At 42.8% G+C, this 24,422-nt stretch overlaps 1 protein-coding gene across 3 annotated transcripts in view; it reads right to left on the bottom strand.

Moving 5' to 3' along the window:
- emid1 (EMI domain containing 1) overlaps nt 1-22,845 on the bottom strand; it is a 64,626-nt gene extending 41,781 nt beyond the window's left edge. For all 3 annotated transcript variants that reach the window (XM_028577928.1, XM_028577931.1, XM_028577930.1), the window contains exons 1-3: nt 22,093-22,845; nt 12,130-12,243; nt 10,043-10,146 (exon numbers count right to left, since the gene is read on the bottom strand). In XM_028577928.1, coding sequence (XP_028433729.1) covers nt 10,043-10,146; nt 12,130-12,243; nt 22,093-22,268 — 394 coding nt within the window. In that variant the 5' untranslated portion in view covers nt 22,269-22,845. The remainder of the gene's footprint in view (nt 1-10,042; nt 10,147-12,129; nt 12,244-22,092) is intronic.
- Nucleotides 22,846-24,422: the final 1,577 nt, after the last annotated feature.

Genomic DNA, 24,422 nt, shown 5'->3' with positions numbered 1-24,422 from the left:
GCATGTGTCTGTGTGCTGTATAAAGTTTATTGATTACAGCGAGTCAGCAAGCTTTTTTTTCATGGTTGTGTGACTTGTCATCTGTGGTGTAAAAATAAAATGTTTAATACAGCCCGAGTCGCATGTCAGTCTGTACATACAAACTTGATATATGTCTGTGCTTGTGGGAGCAGGTGTTTTTAAACATCCTTGCGAGTGTGCAAGTGTTTGTTTGCTGTCAGGCTCCGGCTGTGAGTGCAGTATGAATGAGCGAGAGGGCCATAAACACCTGAGGAAGCAGGAACACACAGACACCCTCTCTGGACTGTATTTATGGCCGTGACTGAGGCGGGGGAGGGGAGAGTCGTCATGCACAGCTCAGCTCTGGCTGTGGCGAGACTCCAACCAAAACAACGGGGCTGTTAAAGCCCCCCTGGATGAGCCCCAGGGGGCAGCGGAGTGGATGGAATGCAGGCCTGGGTTTAGAGGTTCAGGGGTACGTCCTGTTGTTAATGAGCTCACCCCGCTGGGCCTCTCTGGCTCTGAGCCCCTGACACTGGCTCACCAGCACACTGCCACAACCTCTTCCTGGACTGGTCCTGGACCAATGAAGCAAACCACACTTCCTGAACAGTGTGAATATCCCTCTGTGCCCCTGAGATGATCCCAACAAGATGTGTGTCTCCAAGTGAACAAAAAAGTGCCGTCTGTGCAGTGCTGTAGAATGAACAAGCCTGAATGCGTGTGCATAATATATATATATATATATATATAATAAATACCACAACACATTAAAACCGCATAAACCACATATCACGTTTATAGGAGGGAGTTCAGGATGTACTGTAAGTTCAAGGCAAATAATGATGAATGCCTACAGGTTTACTGGAAATTTGTAGACCAATTTTGACCTGCCAGAGGATAACCTAACATCTACACAATCTCCAGCCTCAGTGTTAATACGTGTATGATGATTATTGTATTTCCACAATCATTTTTGCTCTTTTTATGAAGTACAATCAATGTATGATAATTTAGACATTCAGATCAGGTCGACATGTCTTCATTTTTATTTTGTTCCATTATAGTGAAATTGTACGGAGCTAGTTTGGAACCATCATACATTGACTATGTCAATAATCTATTATACAAAACTGACCCTGGATCTGCAATAAATCTAATTATCTAATCACATTTCTGCAGATCTTGTAGACAGCCATGGTGGCTACTCGCAACCTTCTACAAACAGGGATGTTTAGCTGTGACCTATTTGCTCACATCATGCTTGAATTCATAGAGTTTCTTGTCTCCTTATTAACACTGGCCTGTAGTTGGAGCCCATTGCAGTCTACTTGGGGTTTACCGATGTAGTATGAACCACGGCACAGACAGTTGGCAGAGATTTATATACAAAACGTTGCAACTCCAGTTCTGGGTGCCCCACAGTTTGAATATAAATGTATGATAGTTTGCCCTGAATTATGATATCTCTAGGGTATTTGTACGATTATTTGTTTTTTGGCACCTGGCAAAACTATCCTTCCTGAAGACCAAGCTGAAAACACACAAACACACTTCTTCAGTAGACGATTTATTACAGCTCTCATCTGTGGCTATAAAACCAATACAGCTTACTGTAAAGTCTCACTTTGTCAGCCGTGTTTAGCCACAGCTTCATATATCAGACATTTGATCTCTAGAGGAGGGTTCTATCATCCTCTACTCTTTCCTCTTCTAGCCAATCCAGTGAGGTAATTTCTCTTTGGTCAAGAGGATTGGGGAATGCCTGCTTCTCTGTCAGATTTGAGCTCTGAAAGCCAACCAGGAATGTCTCTAATTAGGCCAACTGCTGGTGCAGTTCATTCAAACCTGCTCTCCAATCTCGTATTCTGTCCAGAACTAATCAGAACCATCAGCACCTCTTGGAAATATATGCAAAGACCAGCTCAAAATAGAGCTTCAAAGTCAGACGAGGGCAATGACTTTTACATTCTACACATTATCCAAGAGTGCAGCGTTTAGTAGCTGGGAAACTGAGACCGAAGTGGAGGGGGGGGTGTTTGGGAGGTCTGTGAAACGTGAGGCTATAAATGTAGTGACACACTACAGCAACATCTCTGTGATGTGGTGGTCTGTTTGTGGTTTAGTATACATGGGAGTGGAGGAGGTTTGAAGGTCGGCTTCATAAAATCCCCACCCAATGAGCCACAACACTTGGGCCTCTCTCTTATGTGGTGTTGTATATGTTTATAAACTCAACAGTGACAAATGAGCAGCTAGATCATCAGGACTACTGGGAGTGTACAAAACCCACAGACTGATACAGCGTAAGAGCAGAATATTTGATCTAAATGCGACAGTTTTTATTGTATGGTTATGTTTTTGCAGTCCAGAATGTGGATATAACCGGGGGGTGGGGGTGAGGCGGCGGTAAGGAGACATAACTGGATTTTACAGGGATTCGCATGACATTTAGTCAATTGAGAGAAAATCAATCGGCAACAACTGATGATCAATTAATACATTACGTTTGCTGGCTCCAGCTTCTCCAATGCAAATAAACTAACTGAATATCTGAACTGAAATGAAAACTTAACTGAATATCTTTGGATTTTGAATGTTTAGTTACAAAAAACAAGCAATTTGAATATATCACCTTAAGCCTGTGTAAAAGAAAATGTAAAAGGAGAAGGAAGATTAAGACAGAAGAAAGTGAAATCAAAGTAAATAGGTGCTGGAATTCTGACAAATTAGTGGAGAGATGGTGATTTGCAATAAGTCTGGGGTTGTGAAAGAGATTACCAGTCTTCCCAGTGGGCTGCAGGCAGCAATTGGGTCCGTTGAACTCATCACAGCTGTAGGGAACCAACAGGACCCCGAGCGTACCCACTCCATCAATGCAGCCATTGTCTCAGCACTGACGTCAAAACGCCAAATATGCTTCATTACCTTCTCAGAGCCTACCTAAAGACAGTAGCGCTGTGTTATGTAGTACCTACATCATGCCACTCTATACCTTCAAGATGAGAGATGGTGATATGTTGAAGGGCAAGGAGCAGACAGGGTTAATGCAGCTTTAATTGCATCAGTCGCTGACTGGATCAGAGTTGAGAAAAAAGGAGGTACAGCCCACACCTCCAGGAGTGAGAAGGATTTAAAAAGGGTAGGATTTTAAAGGTTTTTCCTCTTCTTTATCTTTCTACATGATAAAAGCTCTGTCACCAGTTCAGTTTGGCTTACAGTATCTTGGAAGAGAGACACTTTCTCCCCACTGCTCCTGATTGCGTGATCCGACAGGCTGTAAAGAGCCTGTCTGTTTGTGGGTCACCATTCAGCACACCAGTCCACTTAAACTACTGGGCGAGGGGAAATGCCTCTGCTTTATTGGGGACAGAAGAATACTCCAGCTGCCATGGTGTGTGTGTGTGTGTGTGTGTGTGTGTGTGTGTGTGTGTGTGTGTGTGTGTGTGTGTGTGTGTGTGTGTGTGTGTGTCTATTTTCATCCCTAAAAGTTTTGTTTGCACTGCTGACTCGGCCCACTTTAAGTCTTTCTGACTGTAGGAAAAACTGTTTTCAATGCACTCCCGGGGGAAGTCTATGGAAATAATAAATAAATCAGTAAGCAGAAGAGGCATTTCCAGTCCAAGAGCCAGATACATAAAACTTAACTCAGAATCAAGGTTAAGTATGTATGAAACTTTAAAAAAAGTTTTGGCTAAAGAACTGTGCATCTGGAGTTCTTGAAGTTCACTGCCATTTATGTTAGATTTTAGAATAGACTAAATGCCAGGGGATGCGGGTAAACAAATGGATCTTTTCTTCATGTATAAGATATACAATAAATACAATTTATATAATAAATGAAATGAATGGAAAATCATAATCTACTATTACTGTGCCTGTATTTTGCCTATGGCCTTACAATATTACAGACAAACAAACTATAAAGGCATAGGGAGTCATAATTATAATTATTATGACTATAATTATTATAATTATTAGTCCACAGACTGCTCTGTATGTGGTTTGGAAGGAACATTTCAAAATAATGTCATAATTTTATCATCATAATTATTTGTACGCATATATTCCAATACCTGAACCATTCTATGAAGTACAATTTGGGGATTTGTCATAAACCTGATGCACATACCAGCACACACTTACATAAGAAGAAAACAGTATGGAAAGAAAGGCAGACGGGAAAAGAGGAAAAACTTCCTTCCACTGTTTGGTTTAGTTAATTTTAGGTTGGCCGGTCAATATCTTTAGTGGTGTTGTTTGTTAATTAATGACTATAATGACAATTCCCCTAAGCGGAGCAGCATGGGCTGAAAGGGTTGAACGCTCCCATGTCTAATCTCATCTGGGGCCCTCAGCCCAGTTTGCCTTAACTTCAGCTGCTTCCAATTTGGACTCAGCACTTGTGCTGCGCTGGCCATTTACATAACCATGAATATCAGCTGCTGCTGTGGCCCTTTCTGCACACAGCCTGTCTCCCTGTATCTATTGGCGCTTTTCCATTACATGGTACTTACTCGCCTCGACTCTACTCGCCTTTTTTGGTTTTCCATTACGAAAAAAAGTATCTGGTACCTGCTAACAGGTACTTTTTTTAGTACCTGCTCAGTCGAGGTTCCAAGCGAGCTGAGGCGAGCCGAGAAGGTGACGTGAAACCCTGCAGGCTGCTGATTGGTCGGAAAGAAGCGTCACTGATCACTGCATTGCTAGCGAAAGACGGCATTTTTAAATAGTTTAGCCAGCGGTGTTTTTTTGCTGCCGGAGGCTCCACGCAGAGCTTTCTCTGTAGCATACAAGTGGCCTGATGGTTATACTAGTGCGCTGGTGTGTGCATGTGTGATGTGTGTGTGTCGAGTCGCCGTATGTGTGTGTGTGGGGAGCTAGTGAGCGAGGGAGAAGTGAGAGAGTGACGGCGATATCTGTGAGAGAAACAAAGCGAGTAGCAACTCTAGAGTCATATATATGTGACCACGGTGTAAACGTTAACTATCTCTTTGATATCATGTTGTTTACGGAGACTGAGAACCAGGATAGGCGTCGGGGATATGTCAATGGGAAAGCAAGCTACTAAGCCACGCCCACGGCAGTCGCTATGACGACCAGCCACGCTGAGGCGATACTAAAATCTGCAATGGAAAACGAACGCACAGCGAGTCGAGGCGAGTAGAGTCGAGTCGAGCAGGTACCATGTAATGGAAAAACGCCATATGTGAGATAGAGATAGAGATATATATATATATATAGATATATAGATAAATAGATAGATATATATAGGTTGTCAAAATTAACTCGTTAATTTTTGCGTTAATTTTTTAATATTTAACTCGTTAAAAAAAATTAACGAAATTAACGCAGTTGTTTTTGTTTACTTCATGTGGCGGCTGAGAAACGTAATACGTCTACATAACAGCAGGCGGCGCTACTCTGTATTGTTGCCCAAGTAATGTAAACCGGCAGCTGATTGGACGAACGCGTCACATGGGTTTGTTTTCTCCGGATATTGAGAGCCAGACTGTCATGGCGGCCGTTCAGAATACGATCTCATATTGTACTAAGATAGTTCACTGAAACATGTTTCTGAAAACATTTTAAGCGAGAAATAGGCCGTGCAGTTGCTGAATCTGTCTTCATTTCAGCTCAACAAAGGTCATTTTAAAAGATTTTCGTCAGATTTTGAGAGACTAGTCACCTCATTCCGCTCGCCATTTCTGGGTGAGTCCCGACTGCCCTGCCGCCGACTGAACTCTCGGCTTGTTGGAGATGAACTGCGCCTCGCCTGTAAAGTAGACGAGAGCAGGCGACAGCAGCCGGGGACGGTGACAAAAATCTGCTCTCAAGTCAGACAGTTTCTAGCAGTTACCAGCAGCCTTCAGCAGGACTAAGCCAAATTGTTGCTGCTGTTGTTCTGAAAGATATTAAACATTCTGAACTTAGCAGAACCTTTCCTTGTTTGGTTTTTTCTTCATATTTGCAAAGTTAAGTGATTTAGCATTTAAATATCCATTATTATAAGCTTCAGTCTCAATTTAAAAAAGCGATTAATTACAGCAAATTGTGCAATTAATTAGTTAATTTTTTTTAATCGATTGACAGCCCTAACATATACACATATATATATATATATATATATATATATATATATATATATATATATATTTGTGGATCTCTTCTCATGAGGGCATAAATATTCTGGTTGTGGCTAAATCGGTTTGTTTTTTTTGTGAATGAATTGGAGCAAGAGAGAATAACATATTTAACACCTGTTAATGCAAACACAGGGGGATCTAGAAATGTGACTGTAAGAAAAAGAGGGCTGAATGAAAAGGTGACTCATGTTTCGTCAGGATAATGACCTTGTTAGTGCTGCATTGTGTGATCTAAGAGGAGTGGGAGTGGAGGTCACCTGCTCTTGTTCAGCTCCCTCCCCTCTGACCTCAGGCTGGGGTAGCTCCACTCACAGTTACTAAAGCCTGCTGCCATTAAAGCAGCTAATCACGGCGAACAGCTGCATCCCTTACTGTACAAATCCTCAACACCTCGCTCTCCCACCCACACATTCACTCTGGCAGTCAGACAGACACCGACGTCCACACACTCCCACTTTTTCTTTGCTAATGGCAAGCTGCAGCCGACTGATGTTTAAGTTGCAGGGTTTAGCGTGCAGGCCTGTGATAAGCCGCGCTGAGCTGTGAAAACACAGATTACATTTCTGCGGCTTATTACAGACAGTGTGCCTCTGCCTCCCAGCCATACCGTAATTACGACCCTATAAACCGCAGCGTCCGCTTGGCTGCAAGATACAGCTTGATGGGGACCCCCGCCGCAGAGCTTTGACAGCCGTGCTAATTCAAGTCTACGCCCCCCCCCCATATGTTTTGCTGCATGCCAGCCCCCTCCTGCGATAAGCTGCAGCCATATTTCTTTTAAGTGCTGTACTGTCATAAATCAAACCAAGGCAATGATATCTAGTGCTGTCTCTTAGTGTCATCTTCACATTTTTAAGACTAAAATTAAGATACAGAGGGCAAAAGTCAATCACCATTCATTGCTGAACTGTATGTTGACACTGATGCAACCTGTATAAGATAGTGTCTTTTAGAACCAATTCTAATGTAATAATGTTGGTTTTATGGGTTACAATTGATATTCTTGTATCACAAAATTGCCTCTAAATGATGTATAATTTTTATATTTGTGTTTGATGTAGCACAAGTTGGGATATCCCATCGGACTTATTTGGAATGCCAAAGCCAACCAGGCATACATTAAATCCCTGTTTCTGGCAGGCTATGAAAGTGCCTCCATCTGCAAATACTTAGCTTTTTTTTTCTCAGGCTCAATCAGAGATAAAGATCATTGTGTTCCAGGTCCACAAGTAAGACAATATCTCCCAAACCTCATAGAAAACAATTAGGACCCTGTAATTACACCATTTGCCAGGAATTCCAGCCAAGTCCTGAGGTTGGGGTGAAGAAATAAGAAAAAGAAAGCGAATGTGAAAGGTGCCTGTCTGATGCCGTGTTGTCTTACTCCACTTGAGCTCTGATGGAGTAAGTTTGTTTATCAGCCTGGGTGTGATGTAATGTTTTGCTTTTGGAGCCCTAAGTTTGAGTATGATGGGCCAAAAACCCTTACAAGCCTGTGTATGACAGCTTGGCGTGAACACTTGCCATAATGTTCTCTTATTTATCTCTGCTGCTTGGAAACGCATAATCTAAAGCTTAAACAGAGACAAGTTATCTTTACTTCAGACTGGACCTGTTGATTTACGTATGTTGACCAATAAACTGGCAGGCGGAGGGGTGAGAACAGAGGGACACAAGAGAAAATAACTCACTCATCTCCATTTAAAAAAAATAACACATTAATGGCCATGCTCTTAGCTTATAACACACTTCCTTTCCTCTATTGCACCTTAAAGCAGCCCCAGAGTCCTGCTGGTATGGACATTGTTGAGATCTGCTGTAATGCAGGAGAAGCCTTAGGAGTCAGACATGGCCAGGGGCTTTCGGGGTGGCCTAGTGAGAGAAGGGTGGAGGTACAAGCAGGCCAGCGTGAGTAAATGCGCGGATCATACATTTTCCACAGTCTGTGAAAAGCAGACAAGCAGAGGAAAAGGGATGATGGGAGCAAAGGTATATAACAAACACTGGAACTCCAAAAGAGGTCTTTAAAGATATATGTATCCGGTTTTAGCTATTTGTGAGACTTATGAGATCAAAAGCAATATGTTTTTAATGTCTGATCTAGACAGATTTCGAAAAGGATGATAGTTGTTTGTTCTTTTATATAAAAAGTATTTTTCTTCTTCTTAAAGATTATTTTTTTGAGCATTTTAGGCCTTTATTGGATAGGACAGCTTAGACATGAAAGGGGAGAGAGAGGGGGAATGACACGCAGCAATGGGTCACAGGTTGGAATTGAACCTGCGGTCACTGCATCAAGGTCTAAGCCTCTGTACATGGGGTGCAAACTCTACCAGGTGAGCTACCCAGGTGCCCCTACCAAGCCTTTTTAATTCAGCCAAGCCATCTGGAAAAACACAAAGAAGAGTGTAGAGATTTGCAGATGGAGCCACAAACAGGTATTAAGAGCCTGGATTTGATACATGCACCAACTAACTACGAGTGCAACTTTAACTTCACTTGGCAACACAATGGCAACAGATTTAAGCACAATCCGGTCTCCAGCTTTGCCTGTGTGGCAAGCTTTTATTTCTCCTTAAAGCGGCGAATGAGGCAAACAGCAGCGGGGTATCAGATTGAGTGCTGGCAAGAGGTTCTGCTCACGCGGCAGGAGCAGAACAAAGCGCCGGTGGCCCTGGATAGCATCCATGGTGCCGGAGAGTAAAGGCCCTGTGAATGGGACCTGTCACTTCCACTCAGCGCCGCCTGTGATCTGAGCCACCCGGAACGACGCTCAGATAAGTGGCTAATCCCAGCATCCCTGCTGGCTCGACAGCCCCCTACTGCCATGACAACCGGAGGGGAATCTCCTCCAGCAACAACTTAATTGGATAATTTCCTCCCTGTTTGACTGTGTGTTCCTCTGCTTTGTTAAGTAAAGTCTGGGTTGTCTGACTGTCAATGTGTTCTTCAACTTTGAGAGCGTGGAAGGTCTAAAACAAGCAGTTATGAGTTATGAAATTTCTCCAGTGCAGCAGCCTACAGGCCACTGGGAGGGCGGAGAGTTGCTCTTCGTTCACCTGGGAGTGGTCGCATAAAAGAGAAAAACAGGCCCCTGCTTTCAGCACCATAAAAAAGTGACCACTTTAACTGCTGTAAACATTAATTGTCCTTTGTGTCGCAAAACCTGGCGATTTATGTTACACCCAGTCAAGTCCTGGGTCCCAGCATAAACAGACGCTCCACCCTTCTCCCCAGACTGCAGAGACATGGGGGCCAGTTCCAGGGGAAGTCATTATACACTGGAGTGAGTGTGTGTGTGTGTGTGTGTGTGTGTGTGTGTGTGTGTGTGTGTGTGTGTGTGTGTGTGTGTGTGTGTGTGTGTGTTGTGGGCAGCTACTGTAGTCGAAAAATTAAACACAGCAGCGCTAGCATGGCACTTTAAGAGCATGAAGACTTGGTTCCAGCTGGACCGTTAAACTCAAAACCACACAAAGGAATCAACCCTTACGTAGTACAATGACTCTTAGAATGAACACATTAAAACTGATTAATAAAGTGGAAGTATCTGACTCACCCCGAAGAGGCTGAAGGATCGCATTTCTTAACTTCATTTAGAAGACAAAAGCTGCCTTATGTAAGCCTAATGGAAATCACTCCTGTTTTAAAGTATTGCTCGTTCACGTGTATTGGAAGGCAAATTCGCAGGCTAAAAGAAAGAAATGCAAACCAGAGGGATGCAGATGGCGACAAATTGGTAAGCTTGAGGAGATAAAGAATGATAAAAAGAGGACACAGAGACACACTAAACCAGTTTTCAGTACTAGATCGTGATAATGGCCCCCTTCGAGAGCCCCAACTCTCGTTCACCTCTATAAGCTGCTGATGTGTCTGTGAATCCTTCTGTCGTGACTTACCTTCTTCACAGGTAGCGCCGCTGAATCCTGGACAGCATTTCCACTCCAGAGAGGTCACAGTGCGATACACCATTTTATAGGAAGGTCTGACCACAGTCCTGTAGCTGAAAAACACACACATCTAAATCCATCACAAACACATGCACAAGTAATGATAGCTATTGATGCACTGTGACTGTGATAACCCACTTTTTTTGGCATGTGATAACTTTGTATTTTACATTTTTAACTGATGTAATTGGATTTCTGCTGTATCTGCTGAACCCTCCTCATGTTTATTTCTTTATTAATTTTTTTCTACCCACAGGAACAGGTGTGAACTTGTGGTATGACATGTTTCAGTTGTTTCTTACTCAGAACATAACATGGTGCAGTTGCATTGCATTTTGATCTATTGTTGAGCAATTGGTATATATTTAGGATGTCCCCCTAAATGACAGATGATGTTGGCAGAATGGGAAGTACACGGTAGTGCTAAAGCAAGGTTAGCCCCATCGCATCATTAAAATCGCCTACATGAGCTTGTTTTGCTGTGTTACATATTTGGAGCCGTTCATTAACAAGAGAAACCAGATACAAACAAACTGTATATCTCTTTTTTTAAATGACCTGAATTGATTGTAATAGTGTACTGCCAGCGATGGTGGCTTTGCAGCCATGTTGCCAATGGTTTGTTGACAGATCTGTAATATTTATTTATTTTATTGCTAAGGGGGACATACTATAGCTGTCAGAAATTCCCTTCAACTTGACATTACAAATTAACGCAAATGCTTGTCTGACTTGCTTGTTAGTTTGGTCTAAACAACATGACTTGAAAATTAAATTAACTGCAGTGACTAATGGTGAAGCTAAAAAAACCTCTGTGAGTCAAAGAAGTAGAAGAAGAATGACTACAATGCCGTATTTTCACTGCATGGCGCGGCTCTGCTCTACTTGGCTCTTTTTTGCTTTTCCATTTAGTACCACTTTGGTAGAGGTTCCAAGGGTGCTGAGTTGAAACTAGAAGGTGGAGTTAAAACACTGCAGACCATTGATTGGTCAGAGAGAATCATCACTAGCGCAACACGGGACACCCTGCACAAACTTGTGATTTTTAAATAGCCAAACTACATCAATAACAACCGCAATTTTTTATTCACTCACCCTAGAATTGTTTTTTTTTTAAATGCCAGCTGCGCCATACACTATGCTGTACAATTGATAAAGTGCAGAGATGGGAAGTAAGAAAGTAAAAATACTTCGTTACTGTACTGTATTTTTCAGATATTTTTACTCCTTACGTTTGGATCTGTGAATTCTCACAGAATCACAATTGAATTCATATCTTGCTACTCAGTCATAATCTTATTAACCTGGAGTCCCAGTCTTTGTCACAATAAATCATATATGTGATGTTTTAGGCCTATTGGCAGACATCCAATTAAAATGTAGGCAACGGCATATAAAGAGCCTTTTTTCCATGTCCACTGAAGTTTCTCAGCTTGCACTCTAGTAACATTTGTGTGGTCCAGGTAGCTTTGCATAAAAAATGGCATTGGTCATTCGCAAGGCTACTTTTACTTTTATACTTTAAGTAAATTTCCAAGCCTGTACTTTGTTACTTTTACTTGAGTAAAGAAGTTAAATCAGTACTTTTATTTTTTTAACACAAGTATCTGTACTTCTACTTGAGTACGGGAAGTGAGTAATTTTGCCATCTCTGATAAAGTGCAGAAGTTCCTCTGTTTGGTTGCCAATGATAGGATTCAGCAAGGGTCGCGTTGAAGACGATGTCATGGCGGTTTCATGCGGCGCTGGAAAACGTAGAAATCATAATAGAGTAAAAGGACCTGGTACTAAAAGTGAGTCAAGTTGTGCAGAGCCGTACCACGTAGTGTAAAACACAGTATAAGATGTTGATTTTTTTTTTTAAACAAACAATATGTTTCTGCTGTTAAACTTCACTACAGTTAGTCTAGAAAAGGAACAAAATACCAAATAACACTCCCTCTGTAGTTGTTTTAGTAGTAGTTTAAAGTGGGTTCTTCTGTTTAAAGGGCTCACATCTCAGTGGTACAGCAGTAGCAGTAAGGCTGCTTTCTCACCTGCCTCCTGTACATCCCTGTGGCCACCGGCACGTCTGGTAGACCCGCTGCAGGACCGTCCCATTCTGTACCTGGCAAGTCACTGTCTTAGTGACCGTATGAGGACACCAGTTCCTAAAGGGAGAAATAGAGTGAGTGAAAGCCAGAAATGCACAGAATAAAACATTGGTTAGTCTTAGATACAGAATAAAATCATATTTTCAAAGTAAATAGTTGAAGAAAGAACGGTGCGTTGTCAAAACACCTTAAAACAAGTGCACTCACACTATAGCCGGCTCACCAAAGCAAATTGGCCATGCTTTCACATTAAATACACTGTTGTTTTCACGCAGGTTCAGATTCTTTCCTCCCTTCCCCCACCCTTTTGTTTTGAACGTTCTTTATGGTGTTTACACGGTTTTAATCAGTCACGAGATGTGCAGGAGTGCATTGTGGGCTGTATTTACACTGCGGTCCCTCTTCTATCAATACACATCCGTTTGCATTCGGCTCTCAGATGGAGGTAAAGTCCCTCTGCAGGGAATAAAGAGGAGGACGAGGTCCCATACGGAGATTAGAGTTTTCAACACAAACGTGTTAATTCTGGGTCATCACTCCACACCCTTTTTAGAGAGGCTTCAGAAGACGTCATCAGAATTCACTGCGGCTGTTAAGAAACCTGCTAGGGGAAAAAAAGCTTATTTAAAAGGTCAGAGGTTAATATCTGCTAGTGAAGATATGATCACTTACAGCAGGCTGAGACAAGTGCACTCGCTTACATTCTCAAATTATTTCTTAGGCGCCCAGAAGCAAAATCAAATATTTTCACAAAGAACAAGGGTTCAGTTATAGCCCTCGATGCCACTGTTAGGCTAAAAGAACCAAATGATGTTATTAGAATTAACGCTGATTCATTTGAGAGCTCATCGGTTTGGTTTTATTCTTACCAAGAGTTCAATTACCCTTCTAACAGGAGTAGATACGTGTTCCTGATAGTCAGTGTTTGGAATAACGCCGTTTAAAAGAACGGCGTTAGGTAACAACGCATTTGTGCAGGATAAACCTCTTGCTGTCTGTCGACGTGCAATAAATATCGAAAGTTATATACAAACACCTGTCTGTTCTACTCATTTCAACTTACTTGTGAAAACTGCTAAAAAAAATCCCAATTCTTTGACATATAGCAATTTTTTTTTTTTTTTTTTACAGTAACAAATAGTTACTTTCCCTGGTAACGAGTTACCTTTATTATAGAGTAATTCAGTTACTAACTCAGTTACTTTTTTGAACAAGTAGTGAGTAACTATAACTAATTACTAACTAAAGTAACGTTTCCAACACTGCTGATAGTGCAGAGGCAATGAGAAATGTTAATGGGAAATGTTTAGCTTGAAAGGCCAGTTTTATCTCATCCCCCTACAAAACACTGAAGGGTAATTAATGTGCTTTAATGTATGGAAAACTGCCATATGTTACTATTATTTTATTAACAATGACGTGTACAAATACCCCAAATTACCATTACATGGCTACAGCTGGAGGAGAAACAAGGACAACAATTACTATAGCCTGTGTTTACACAATCAATAGATGTATAGAAAGGAGGCTCTATGTAGAAACCACAAAGGAGACAGTGTGGCTTGTAGCACAAAACTACACTTTGTGTGTACTGCTGCCAATGTGTTTGCAAGAGTGGGAGTGTGTTCCCACCAAAGTCTGTTTGTCAATATGTGAGACCATATGTTTGTGTGTGCGAGGGACAGCTTACACTAAAGGAAACTGCCGAAGGCGGAGGATGCGAAGCAGCCTTGAACCGGCTCCCATTAACAATCCCCACATGTTGTGGTGGCCACACACACACAGACCTGAGCCGGCGAGCAGGGCACCTCTGAGAAATGTCTGTGTACTACTGCAGGTATTTCTTTTTCCCTTCATGTAATAAGCATGTATAATAATAGTAGACTATTTTGAAAAAAACATTTCCAGATTAAGTAACAAAATGTAAAATGGGTAAAACATATTCCAGGGCCTATTACAAGTAAAAAGGTGTGCAAAAGAAAGACACAGTTTGAATTAATCCTAAACTTCTCAAGTAAAGCTAGTAAGGAATTTATCTGCCACACATGTTATTTAAATACAGACCCACCCTTCATGTATCTTAGAATATCCATCAGCCTTACGGCTACAAAAATGAACATGGATCTATATGATTACCCTATGATTGCTTTCCCTTGTCCAGAAAAAAATTGCTCTAATCATCGGTGGAAAATGTCAGACACTGAAGGAGCTGTGGTCAGGTAGAGCTAAGAGTAACTGGAGGGGGTACTAACCCCAACTCCTCCCCCCTACTTATCCTCCAGACCCAACAGATAAACATCAGTTTCCCAGGCTGAGACAACGTTTCACCTGGGAACAGCTAAGATTGTCACCAGGGGGTACAAGGAGGGAAGTGGGGGTGGATTTTATGGTCTCCCCCTCTCTTTGTTTTTCACTTATGCAATTACCAAAGAGGAAATGCCAACCGCTGCTGCTTCAGTGAATGAAATAACAAAAGCAGTGGGCATAATCGAGTTTACAATTTTCCCAAATGGTTTGACAACCAACACCTGCATTAGCGACATAACTGATTTACACAATACGTAATGAGTACGAGGCAGCAAGGAAAATACTTTTTCCACTGCGAAGAGGATGGAGATGCCTAGAGATGAGGTTATTAACTGGGTACAGGTAACATCATTATCTCCTCTGGGATGTAAAAGACTAAACAATAAAAACCTGTTTTACTTACAAGCCCAACAGAAAATAACTTTTCTCATTTTGTTGCAGAGAACTACTTAATAATGGTCCATTGATTTGTATCTGTCTTTATTCATAAAAAAGGGACACAGGTGCTTGGTGTCTTTCACTCTAAAATGTTTCATAGTCAACACCTTCCTCTTACTGGAGGTGTCCTTGTATTATGAAGTGTGAAACCCAACAGCACCATGCAGTTTCACTGGCAAACGCACCAAGCAGGCCCACAGTGAGTATCAGGTCTCTAAGCACACACGGCACACTCTGAGTGGTGGGCCCAAGCTAAATAAATCATCAGCCATCTCTCACAGTCGCACACTGCCACGGCCAACAGGTACGAAAGAAATCCACAATCTTTAGGGAACGGAAAAATCACAGCTTCGGCCCATCTGTTCCTCAGTGCTACAGACGCCGAGACAGCAAAACATTTAAGGGTAACAACAACGTGCTGAACCCTAAATTAATGCAAATGCTGACAGAGAGCTCATGGACTTGTCAAAAAAAGCTCATACCGGTATACTGTACTCTAGTTGCCCTCATTTGGCCTTGTACGCTATGCAGTCTACGTCTTTCATGATCACACTACTGAGTTAGTGCACTTTCTGCAGCCGACTGTGTGGGGAGGAAGAAGCTGGGAGTTAAGCCGTGTGAACTGACAAGATTGTTGATGAGAGAAAAAATGTTGGTGAGACTGGTGAAAAATGTCCCAGTAACTCCCTTTCCATCCACCCATCCCTTACTGTTGGAGGAGGAGGGCCGAACACTCAGAGATATGTTTGACATGCAGCATGGATAGAAATCTAAAGGAATTTCTTTCGATTTCTGTCTGTGGGAAAAATACTCGAGGAGAACAAAGGACAAAAGACAGATGTGGCAAACGGCCAGACAGAGGAGAGGAGAGGAGACAAAGGTTATTTTATCATAAGGTCACACAAGGGTGCTTCCGATGGGAACAGGGAAATGGAGGGAAAGACAATTATGAAGTACCGTTGGTCCCACGGGATATAGAGGAGGCATAAGATAAATGTGGTGCAACAACAAATGACAAAGAGAGAAATCGAGAGTACAGTCAGTGTAATTAATGAAGAGAGAGGGACGAGACATTTATGGAGTCAAGATCTGCAGCTTCTAGGAAAAACAGAAAGGACCAGAGTGGCCTATAAGAGAACAGTGTAAAACAAATAATTTGAAGAATTTGTTGAATAATAAGTTAGTAGAGAACATAAGGGCTGGTGAGCAATTGCAGGTTCAAAGCTGCCGTGTGCAGAGGACAGTGGAGATCATCAAAGCACCACAGTGAGGCCTTGAAGGTCAGGGCCAAGTGAGTCTTCACAGCAGCCTCGGAGGAACAAGGAAAACTCTCATTTATCTTTGTCTGTTTTGAGCTTTCAGACCTGGACACCTGTGAGCTTTAAGTGTGTTTCTGTGTGTAACGGGCGTGCGCATCTTTAAGTGTTTCAAGCTGGAAGAACAAAGGAAATTCCTCTCAACTCGAGAATTCACACACCAATGGCTCCATACAGCCTGATTATAAATCATGAATGTACCATCATGTAGAGCTGAGCTGAGACACCAACTTTGTGGACTGGTCACCTGCAGTGTTCTACGTACACTGATAAAGGACTTATTTTATCTGTCAATTGTTTTCCTGATTGATCGATTATGAAATGGTGGAACATGGTCATCACAATTTCCCAAAGCCCAAGGTGATGTCTTCACTGTCTTGTTTTGTCCAACCATCAGTCCCTAACTCAAACAGATTCAGTTTACAATCCTGGAAGACAAAAGGAAACCATAGGCAACAAATATTCACATTTGAGAAGCTAGAATCAGGTTATTTTGGGCTTTTTTTTCTGTGTAGGGCTCTAATTGACAACTATTTTCATTATCAATTCATCTGTTATCTCTTTGATCAATCATTTTACATCAGCAAGGGAAATGCCCACTATAGTTGTCCAACCACTAGTCCAAAAACCAAACATATTCGGTTATTAATGTTATAAAACTGAGAAAAGCAGCAACTCCTCACATTGGAGAAAATAGAATACTTTTTGCTTAGAAAGGTACAATCGATTAATCGCTACACTTGTGTATAGTCGTGTTCCCCGAGGACCATCCTGATTTAATGTTTCACTGATTTAAATGTGCAATTTGGCACTGCTTCCTAATTAAAAACGTTCAATGAGCACATACATAATTTGAAGTTATTTGAAATCTAAAGCCATTGTGCTTTAAGCCTCACAGGGCTCAGTCTGCTGGAATCTCGGTCATCTTCATTCCCATGCTTAAAGAAAACGTGGACAAGGTTAAGATGGGGTGGGGAACGAGGGTGGCCACAGGGTTCAGACTTTCTGTCAGACCATGACAAGTCCTCCAAGGGAGGATAAAGAAGTGGGCCAGACAAGAAATAAAGAAGCAGCTACCTCTGTAACCCCCCAGTGCACTGAGCTCATATAGTCGTTAAGAACGACAAGGGTGAACGAACGCTTTATCAGCTCCTCAACAGAGCACCCACATCAGTCAAGAAATTACTCAAGTTGTTAATCCCCTTTGATTTAGGTAATCACTGTGTAAAGAAAGGGCTGGTATGGGGAGACATTCTTAGAGAAGGCTTTCCTGTGACAGAATCCCAGTCTGCTAAAATGAATATGTATTTCCTTTGAAGTGCCTAAACCTCAATGGCAAGTTAAGTTTCTGTCATTCAATGTCAAGTTGCTAATGCCCATGAGAGAGCCTTCTGCTCTCTGAAATCCCACTGCCACTGTTTGACTTTGTTGACACACTTTAAACTGCTGCTTTCACAGATCAGGCCAGACAGCAGGAGGACTGAGCTCCTCTCATGTCACCTCAAACCCGCTGACCTCTTTGCCTCTGAAGACGGTGACTGGCCCACGCCAACAACAGCTTCCTCTCTATCCTGACATTCCTCCACTTGCCGCTTACAAACAGCAGCAAACCCACTGTAAACTCATCTCCCCTTCCCAGAACAAGCTCAGATGTGGTGGAGTCCCAGCTGCTTGTGTTTAGTAAACATGTCCACAAACCTCTGGCCATGAGTGACAGGCAAGCTGAGCTGAGAGGTGAGCCAGTGGAGCGAGGCTGGGAGTGCTGAAAGCCACCTGGACACACCCAGAAGAAATGGCCTCATCAGAGAGAAGAGGTTTCAGCCTCCGGCCACGTTCAGCCCACACACCGTAATCTGCACACACTCTCAACCTGGCAGCATAAATATTTGTAAAATGGGAAACATCCTCTCATCATTAGGCACTGGCTGGTCTCCGAGCTAAACATTTGCTCTGTCCAGGAGGGGAGCAGAGCTGGTTAGCACTCTTGCCTGTGTGTTTAGTCTAGTAACTCTGCTGTTGCACAGATGATCAATAATTTCATGAGACCAAAAGGGGGATGCCCTTTTCATTCAATGATGTTTTCTTAAGCGTAAGATTTCAATCATGTGCGCTTTATTAAAAGGCATACAAACGGAGATCACGTGGCCAACGATCGCATGGCGGCTCGAGGCTGAGGCTCTTCGCCCACCTCCGCATTTTCATTAAAAACCAGGTCTGTTCTTTTTTATTTGACGTCAACCATTTTATTTGTTACCACGGTGACTTAGTGAAATGCCTGCAGGAGCGAAAAAACAGGTCTCGCTGCCGTTAACCCGAGCACAGAACTCTGCCAACTCTACCAACATGGCGACGGCTAGCAAGGATTCTGATGCTAACGCGAACCTACGCATGGAGAAGATTATGACCATGGTCCTGGAAAGACAACAAAATGGGCTTCAATCAGCAGTCTGCATCACAGTGAAGGAAGCGTTAGCAGAAATTGACACCTCGCTACAACACATCAGGACAGAGCTTGAGAGGCAGGGAACTACAGTAAGAGACTTAGTACAGCGACTAGACGAGGCGCAAAGAGACAACAGACAGATGAGAAACATGGTGAAAGCCTGCATTGATGACCAGAAGAAATTGGAGCTGAAGTTACTTGAACTGGAAGACAGATTGAGAAGAACCAATGTGTGCATCATTGGACTGAAAGAGGGCAGCGAAAAAGATGACCCAGTTGGATTTCTGCAAAACCAGTTGCCAAAATGGATCCCCTCCTTACGGAACAGGGCTACCGTTGAAATTTACACGGCACATAGAATCTACGGCAAGGGGACAGCAACACGCAAGCTGATTCTCAGATGTCTGAGATACCAGGACCATCAAGCAATTATCCAGGGGGCGAGACAAATACAGCAGGAAGGCCCAATTCATGATTCCAATGCAACGCTGCGCTTTAAGCCTGACTACAGCGCTCTCACCGTCCAACGGCGCCAGGAATTTATAGGAGTGCGGCATAAGCTGCATGCTAAAGGCATCCCAAACTTTCTTATTTATCCGGCAACTCAGAGTAACCCACGGAGGGAGAACGCTCACATTCACTACACCCGAGGAATGTGAAACCCGCACGAGCCTCTTTGCGACCGGACCGGACGCTGTTATCGGACCCAGAGGGCGCCGTGGAGACCTGTTGTCCGATGTGGGAACCTGGGCGGGCGGACCCGGCAACTGTGGATTAGCGTATCTGGAACACTGTGCAAGTTTAACTCGAGGACACTGCATGTAAGTTTGGCAACCTAGCTTTAAAGGAATGTTTAATTAGGATGAAAACATGATGGACACAGACTGCTCACTTTACATAGCCTACTGCAGAAACTAATAGCTGGTTGGAACATGGTATGCAAGTTGGGGAGCCAGGCTGTGGAGAAATATTTGACTGGACTGAAAGAACATGATAAACACTTATTTTATAATCTATATATATTACTCTTCCCACACAGCCTATTTCAGAGCTTAATAGCAGAGTTATAAGGAGCATTTGATTAGACTGCATTTTATAATCTATGTTTAATACTCCTACATGGCTGGTTTGTTTTTCACACAGTTTATTTCAGAACTTCATAGATGGATGGTTTTAAGGTTTTTTTTGTAACATTGTTCATGTTTAACACACTAGCACTAGACCTGTGTCAGTTAACCTGTGACTTTAGACAGGAAGGGCAGTTTTGAGTTGGAGTTTTTGTGTGAGCTACGTTTGATGCGGCCACGAATCTTACAGAGACGGAAGGGGGTCGGCGGTCTCGGAGGGCTAGGGGTTTTATTTTATTTTTTATGTTTTCACCACACATTGCTTAGATCTAACAGCTCACCCTTTGTGTATCAGTAGGGTACTCGAGACGTGCATACGTGTACATTTTGAAGATGGCTGAACTTTCAATTCTTTCAGTTAACATCAGGGGGCTAAATGGACCGATCAAACGAGCTAAATTCCTGAACTATTTAAGAAGGAAGAACATAGACGTGGCGCTTATTCAAGAGTCACATTTACATATAAGAGATGTAAATCGTCAAAATTAATATTTCAAAGTTGCTTCATCTAGTGACGACACCAAAACCAAGGGCTCCATTGTGTTGCGGTCACGGAAATGGGCACTCACCATAGACAAAAGTGGTAAAGACCTATCAGGCAGGATATCATATGTATGTACTACGATAAGGAGTAGGAAAAAAGCCTTTTTTTCCCTACCAATAAGTGGCATTTGAATACCCCAATATGGCACAATGCACACCTAATGTCTGGTAACAAACCCTTTACTTGTAACCAGTGGAGTGACAGAGGTATTTATACTTTAGAGAGCTATCCTTCTTCCTTTATTTTCGCTTAAGATCAGCCCTAAAATGTTATGGAGCGCCATGGGGAAACAGTCTTGAGGTGCACCAAATCATCATTAAATGGTTTGTTGATTCTCCTGTGAGAGGATTAGTGTCCAAGATTTATGCTAAATTAATGCAAGTATCTGCAGGAGAACATATGCCATAGGACATATTGGGACTCCCCAGAAGAGATACGTCTCTAAAGTAATTCCGACTCCCTATTGCACGTTCTGTCAACCTGAACAAACTGGAACTTTCCTACACATGGTCTGGGAGTGTGAACAGGTGCATGAGTTCTGGAATAAAACAACATCAATAATATCTGATGTGATAGGATGTTGAATTCCTACTGACCCAATTGTTTTGTTACTTAATGATGACTCTAAACTACACCTGCTTGGGAGACAGAAGAAAATTTGGCTAGCCAGCTCGACCGCAACCAAAAAAATTATAGCTCAACGCTGGCTCCCCCCCCCAAACACACACACACACGCGCTTTGTATAAAAAACAGTGGTTGGTGTACTTCCTAGACATAGTTATGCTTGAGCTCTCTACAGCAAGGATTAACAAAGCCAAGTCATCGACTATAGACCTATGGAGAAACGCAACAGCACAGGTATCGGTCCTGGTGACCTCAACACCACAAGAATTAGAAGAGAGCGACTAGGCAAGGTGTGATTTTTGTTATCTTGTATTTTGGTTTGTTTTGTTTTCCTCGAGACCGCAGAGGGTGGGTGAGGGTTTTGGTTCCTGTTCGATTGTATTTGTTTGTTCTGTATGTTGTGTGTTCAAAAATATAAAAATAATAAAAAAAATGATCATAAAAAAAGGAATACAAACCATCACTCCCTCATTCATTGTCTATAACACTTATTCAAGATGCATCCTGTCTTCACCTCTGGGATCCACATAGGAGCAGGTTTTACGTGGACAGATGTGAGTGAGACTAAAGGTGGTGCTTCGAACAGCACCCTGCACAGCTGAGAAGGAGCAGATGATGGGAGTCATTGCTGCTGCATCTCCTGCTGCAGGGATGAAGAGCACACAACACAGCTCAGAGACAGTGGAGGTGCTCTCAGGAGCCACACTGAGAGAGTGGGTGAGCTGGGATAACAATGAGGACTCGAGGGAGTCAGCAGAGCAATGTGTGCTGCCAACACAGGAAAAAGGAAACCAACTGTCAGGAAGACAATATGACCTGGTAGATGGATGGAGATGGGAGTAGCTTTGCAGAGTCACGCATTGTCAAGAGGATAAAAAAGGGAGGCTGTATGGTTTAAAAATAGACTGTAGAGGCAAAAAAAAGGTTATGTGCAAATAAGATATTTGAGGATTCACATATAGTAGCCTACAGTATGTAGCCTACAATGTACAGTAGGCTACATAGACATAGGCTGCTGTATGCCTATGTAGTGCATATTGTACAGTCTGTATTATTAATATAAAGTGACCATAAGTGAGTGAGTATAAAGTGGATGCTTTCCTTACCTTTTCTGATAGACGGAGGTGTGAGAGGCTGCTGCCTGCGTCCCGACTGAGTAGGTTTTGTATAGTCCCGTCTTCCAGGTCCCGTCAACAAACGTGGTCAGCCAGAGTATCAGCACAGTCCAAAGCAAACTTTTTCTACAAAGCGCGGACACGCTCTCCCGTTGGCGCGGTCCCATTTCCGTGGCATCAAAAGTACGGCCAGAAAAGTTTAAATGAGCCCAATTTCCCCCGATAAGAAAATAGACCGGTTAGTGAATCCAGCTCGTTAGGGGTTATGTGTCAAACAGCACAGGGCCGGCTGGACAAGACGCGCATCCTAGCAAACGTGCACTTCTGTAGACTACGATGTCACTCGTTTATGTGTAAAACCGGTCTTAAAATCCTAAGAGAACTAAAGGAAATTGCTGCCCTATAAACTCCCTCTTCTCGATAGTCTCTACCTATGACAGAGAGCCGACATTGGAAAATAAAGCTTGAATACTGGGTGTGTGGGTGTTGTGGAGTGTGTGTTGTCCCCCTTTCTCTATCTGCTCTGCCTACCTCCGTCTGTCTGTGCGCATATCGAGCCGAGCCTTTACTGCAGCGGGCATGAAACCACTTTTATAGTCTCCTCGGGTCTTTTAAAAGCACAGCCTGCTGGGTCTTTTTTACCCTGCCCCGTTTCAACCTCTTACAGAGGACACTTGCTTGCTCAATGCGACGGCACATTACGCATTGTATTTGCTCTAAATGATTAATGGGCTGCTGCTTCTTCGAGGCTCATCTGAAATCACTGCAGCTGTGCCGGTGATGAGTAATTGTTTTTTTGGTGAGCAGAACTGAATATAAAACAAGTTATGACTCAGTTCTGGCACTATTAGATTTGAAAATTTATATTTAAAAGCCCATAAAGTAAGGTTCATCATAGTATTGTTACTATGATTTATGCTATCTATCAATCTATCTATACATCTAGTTTTTGTGCAATGGTTGCCTTTATTAGCAGTACTCTGTAGCCTCTCTGTCAAAGCCATCAGTACCCAGGCAGACAGTGGCAGGAGAATAGTTGAGGTTACTGTAACCTCCATCAGCCCATACATGTGGGACATGTAGGTTTACTGTGCAAGCAGCCAGTAACCACAAGGCTGTGGTCCTGCTCCAAACTATATCTGGCACTACAACCAAAAACTGGGGCCCAAGATGTATGTATGTGGTTGGGGGTGACTACACCTCTAAGGTCCCATGATGGGCTGAGCTGCAAGTCTCGCCAGCTGCAAAGGATGCTGCAAAGAGCACTTATGCATCTGGCTAATATACTAGTTTTGCTTAAGTTCTCAGATAATGAGAGATAGTGTTAACACTTTGACCCTCACAGACAGGCATTCAGACTGGCACTTGTCACCCCCTATACTACATGGGGAAAGCTGCAAACGAGTAAGCCCACCTGCTCTCAATCACAACAAACGGAAACTGTTTTGGATTGGGGGTTTGGGGGAGGACTGGAAAATGATGTGTCAGAGTTTCAGGGCACCCATGGCATTTTATGAGGCCACTAGGTGCAGGCAACAGTGCCAACAGGAACTGGAGCAGCTTAGGGTTAATGTAAATCCCTGCAGTCACGAGCAGCTGAAAATAATTTTGACCTCGGAGGAGGGAGACGGGGGTCGGTTTCATTGAGAGGATTTTTTTTCTTCTTATTTCTTGAGTAGTTACTCTCCTGCTTCTATAATGTCCTGGCCCTTTACTATTTAAACAGAGAGAGCAGCATTTACCTATTGTCTGTGTGCATTTACTGAAGATCTGATGAAGTGTAGGTTCATTAAACAACATACCATTCTTTCCCTCTTTTCAAAAGCGAAACACAATTCCTCCCCTCCTGTGTTTGGTCATAAACATGTCCCCATCTTCACTTTTCATGATAGTCCTACCAGTTAAAGCTGAGAAGGGGCCTGTCTAACCTTTACCCTCTGCCATTCAGAGGGGTGGCCATGAAGCCTATACAATACAGTAATGAGAAGCTTGACAGTGATCTAATATAAAGCTAAGGACCTTTAAGGAGAGAGACTTGAATGTAAACTTAAATGTCGGGTTGCTGGTTGTTTGCCTTATGATGATTTCAGTAATAGGTCATAGTTTACTCTGACAAGCACATCCCTGATTACAGCTGCACTCGCACAACACAGTCTATATGATGTATGTTGCACACGTTATGGCTATGGTTTTTATTTCTGTTTCTGTGACCTCACTGCCACACCAGCTGCCAGATCCTCCGGGGCTTTCTCATTTTTAGAGTAAACTTCACCTGCTTTGGCATGCTGACCTCAGCAGCATCGATTACTCAGTGCTGCACT

The sequence above is a fragment of the Perca flavescens genome, chromosome 5, assembly GCF_004354835.1.
Source record: "Perca flavescens isolate YP-PL-M2 chromosome 5, PFLA_1.0, whole genome shotgun sequence".
NCBI classification, from domain to species: Eukaryota; Metazoa; Chordata; class Actinopteri; order Perciformes; family Percidae; genus Perca; species Perca flavescens.
This window is presented reverse-complemented; position numbering and strand designations above follow the sequence as displayed.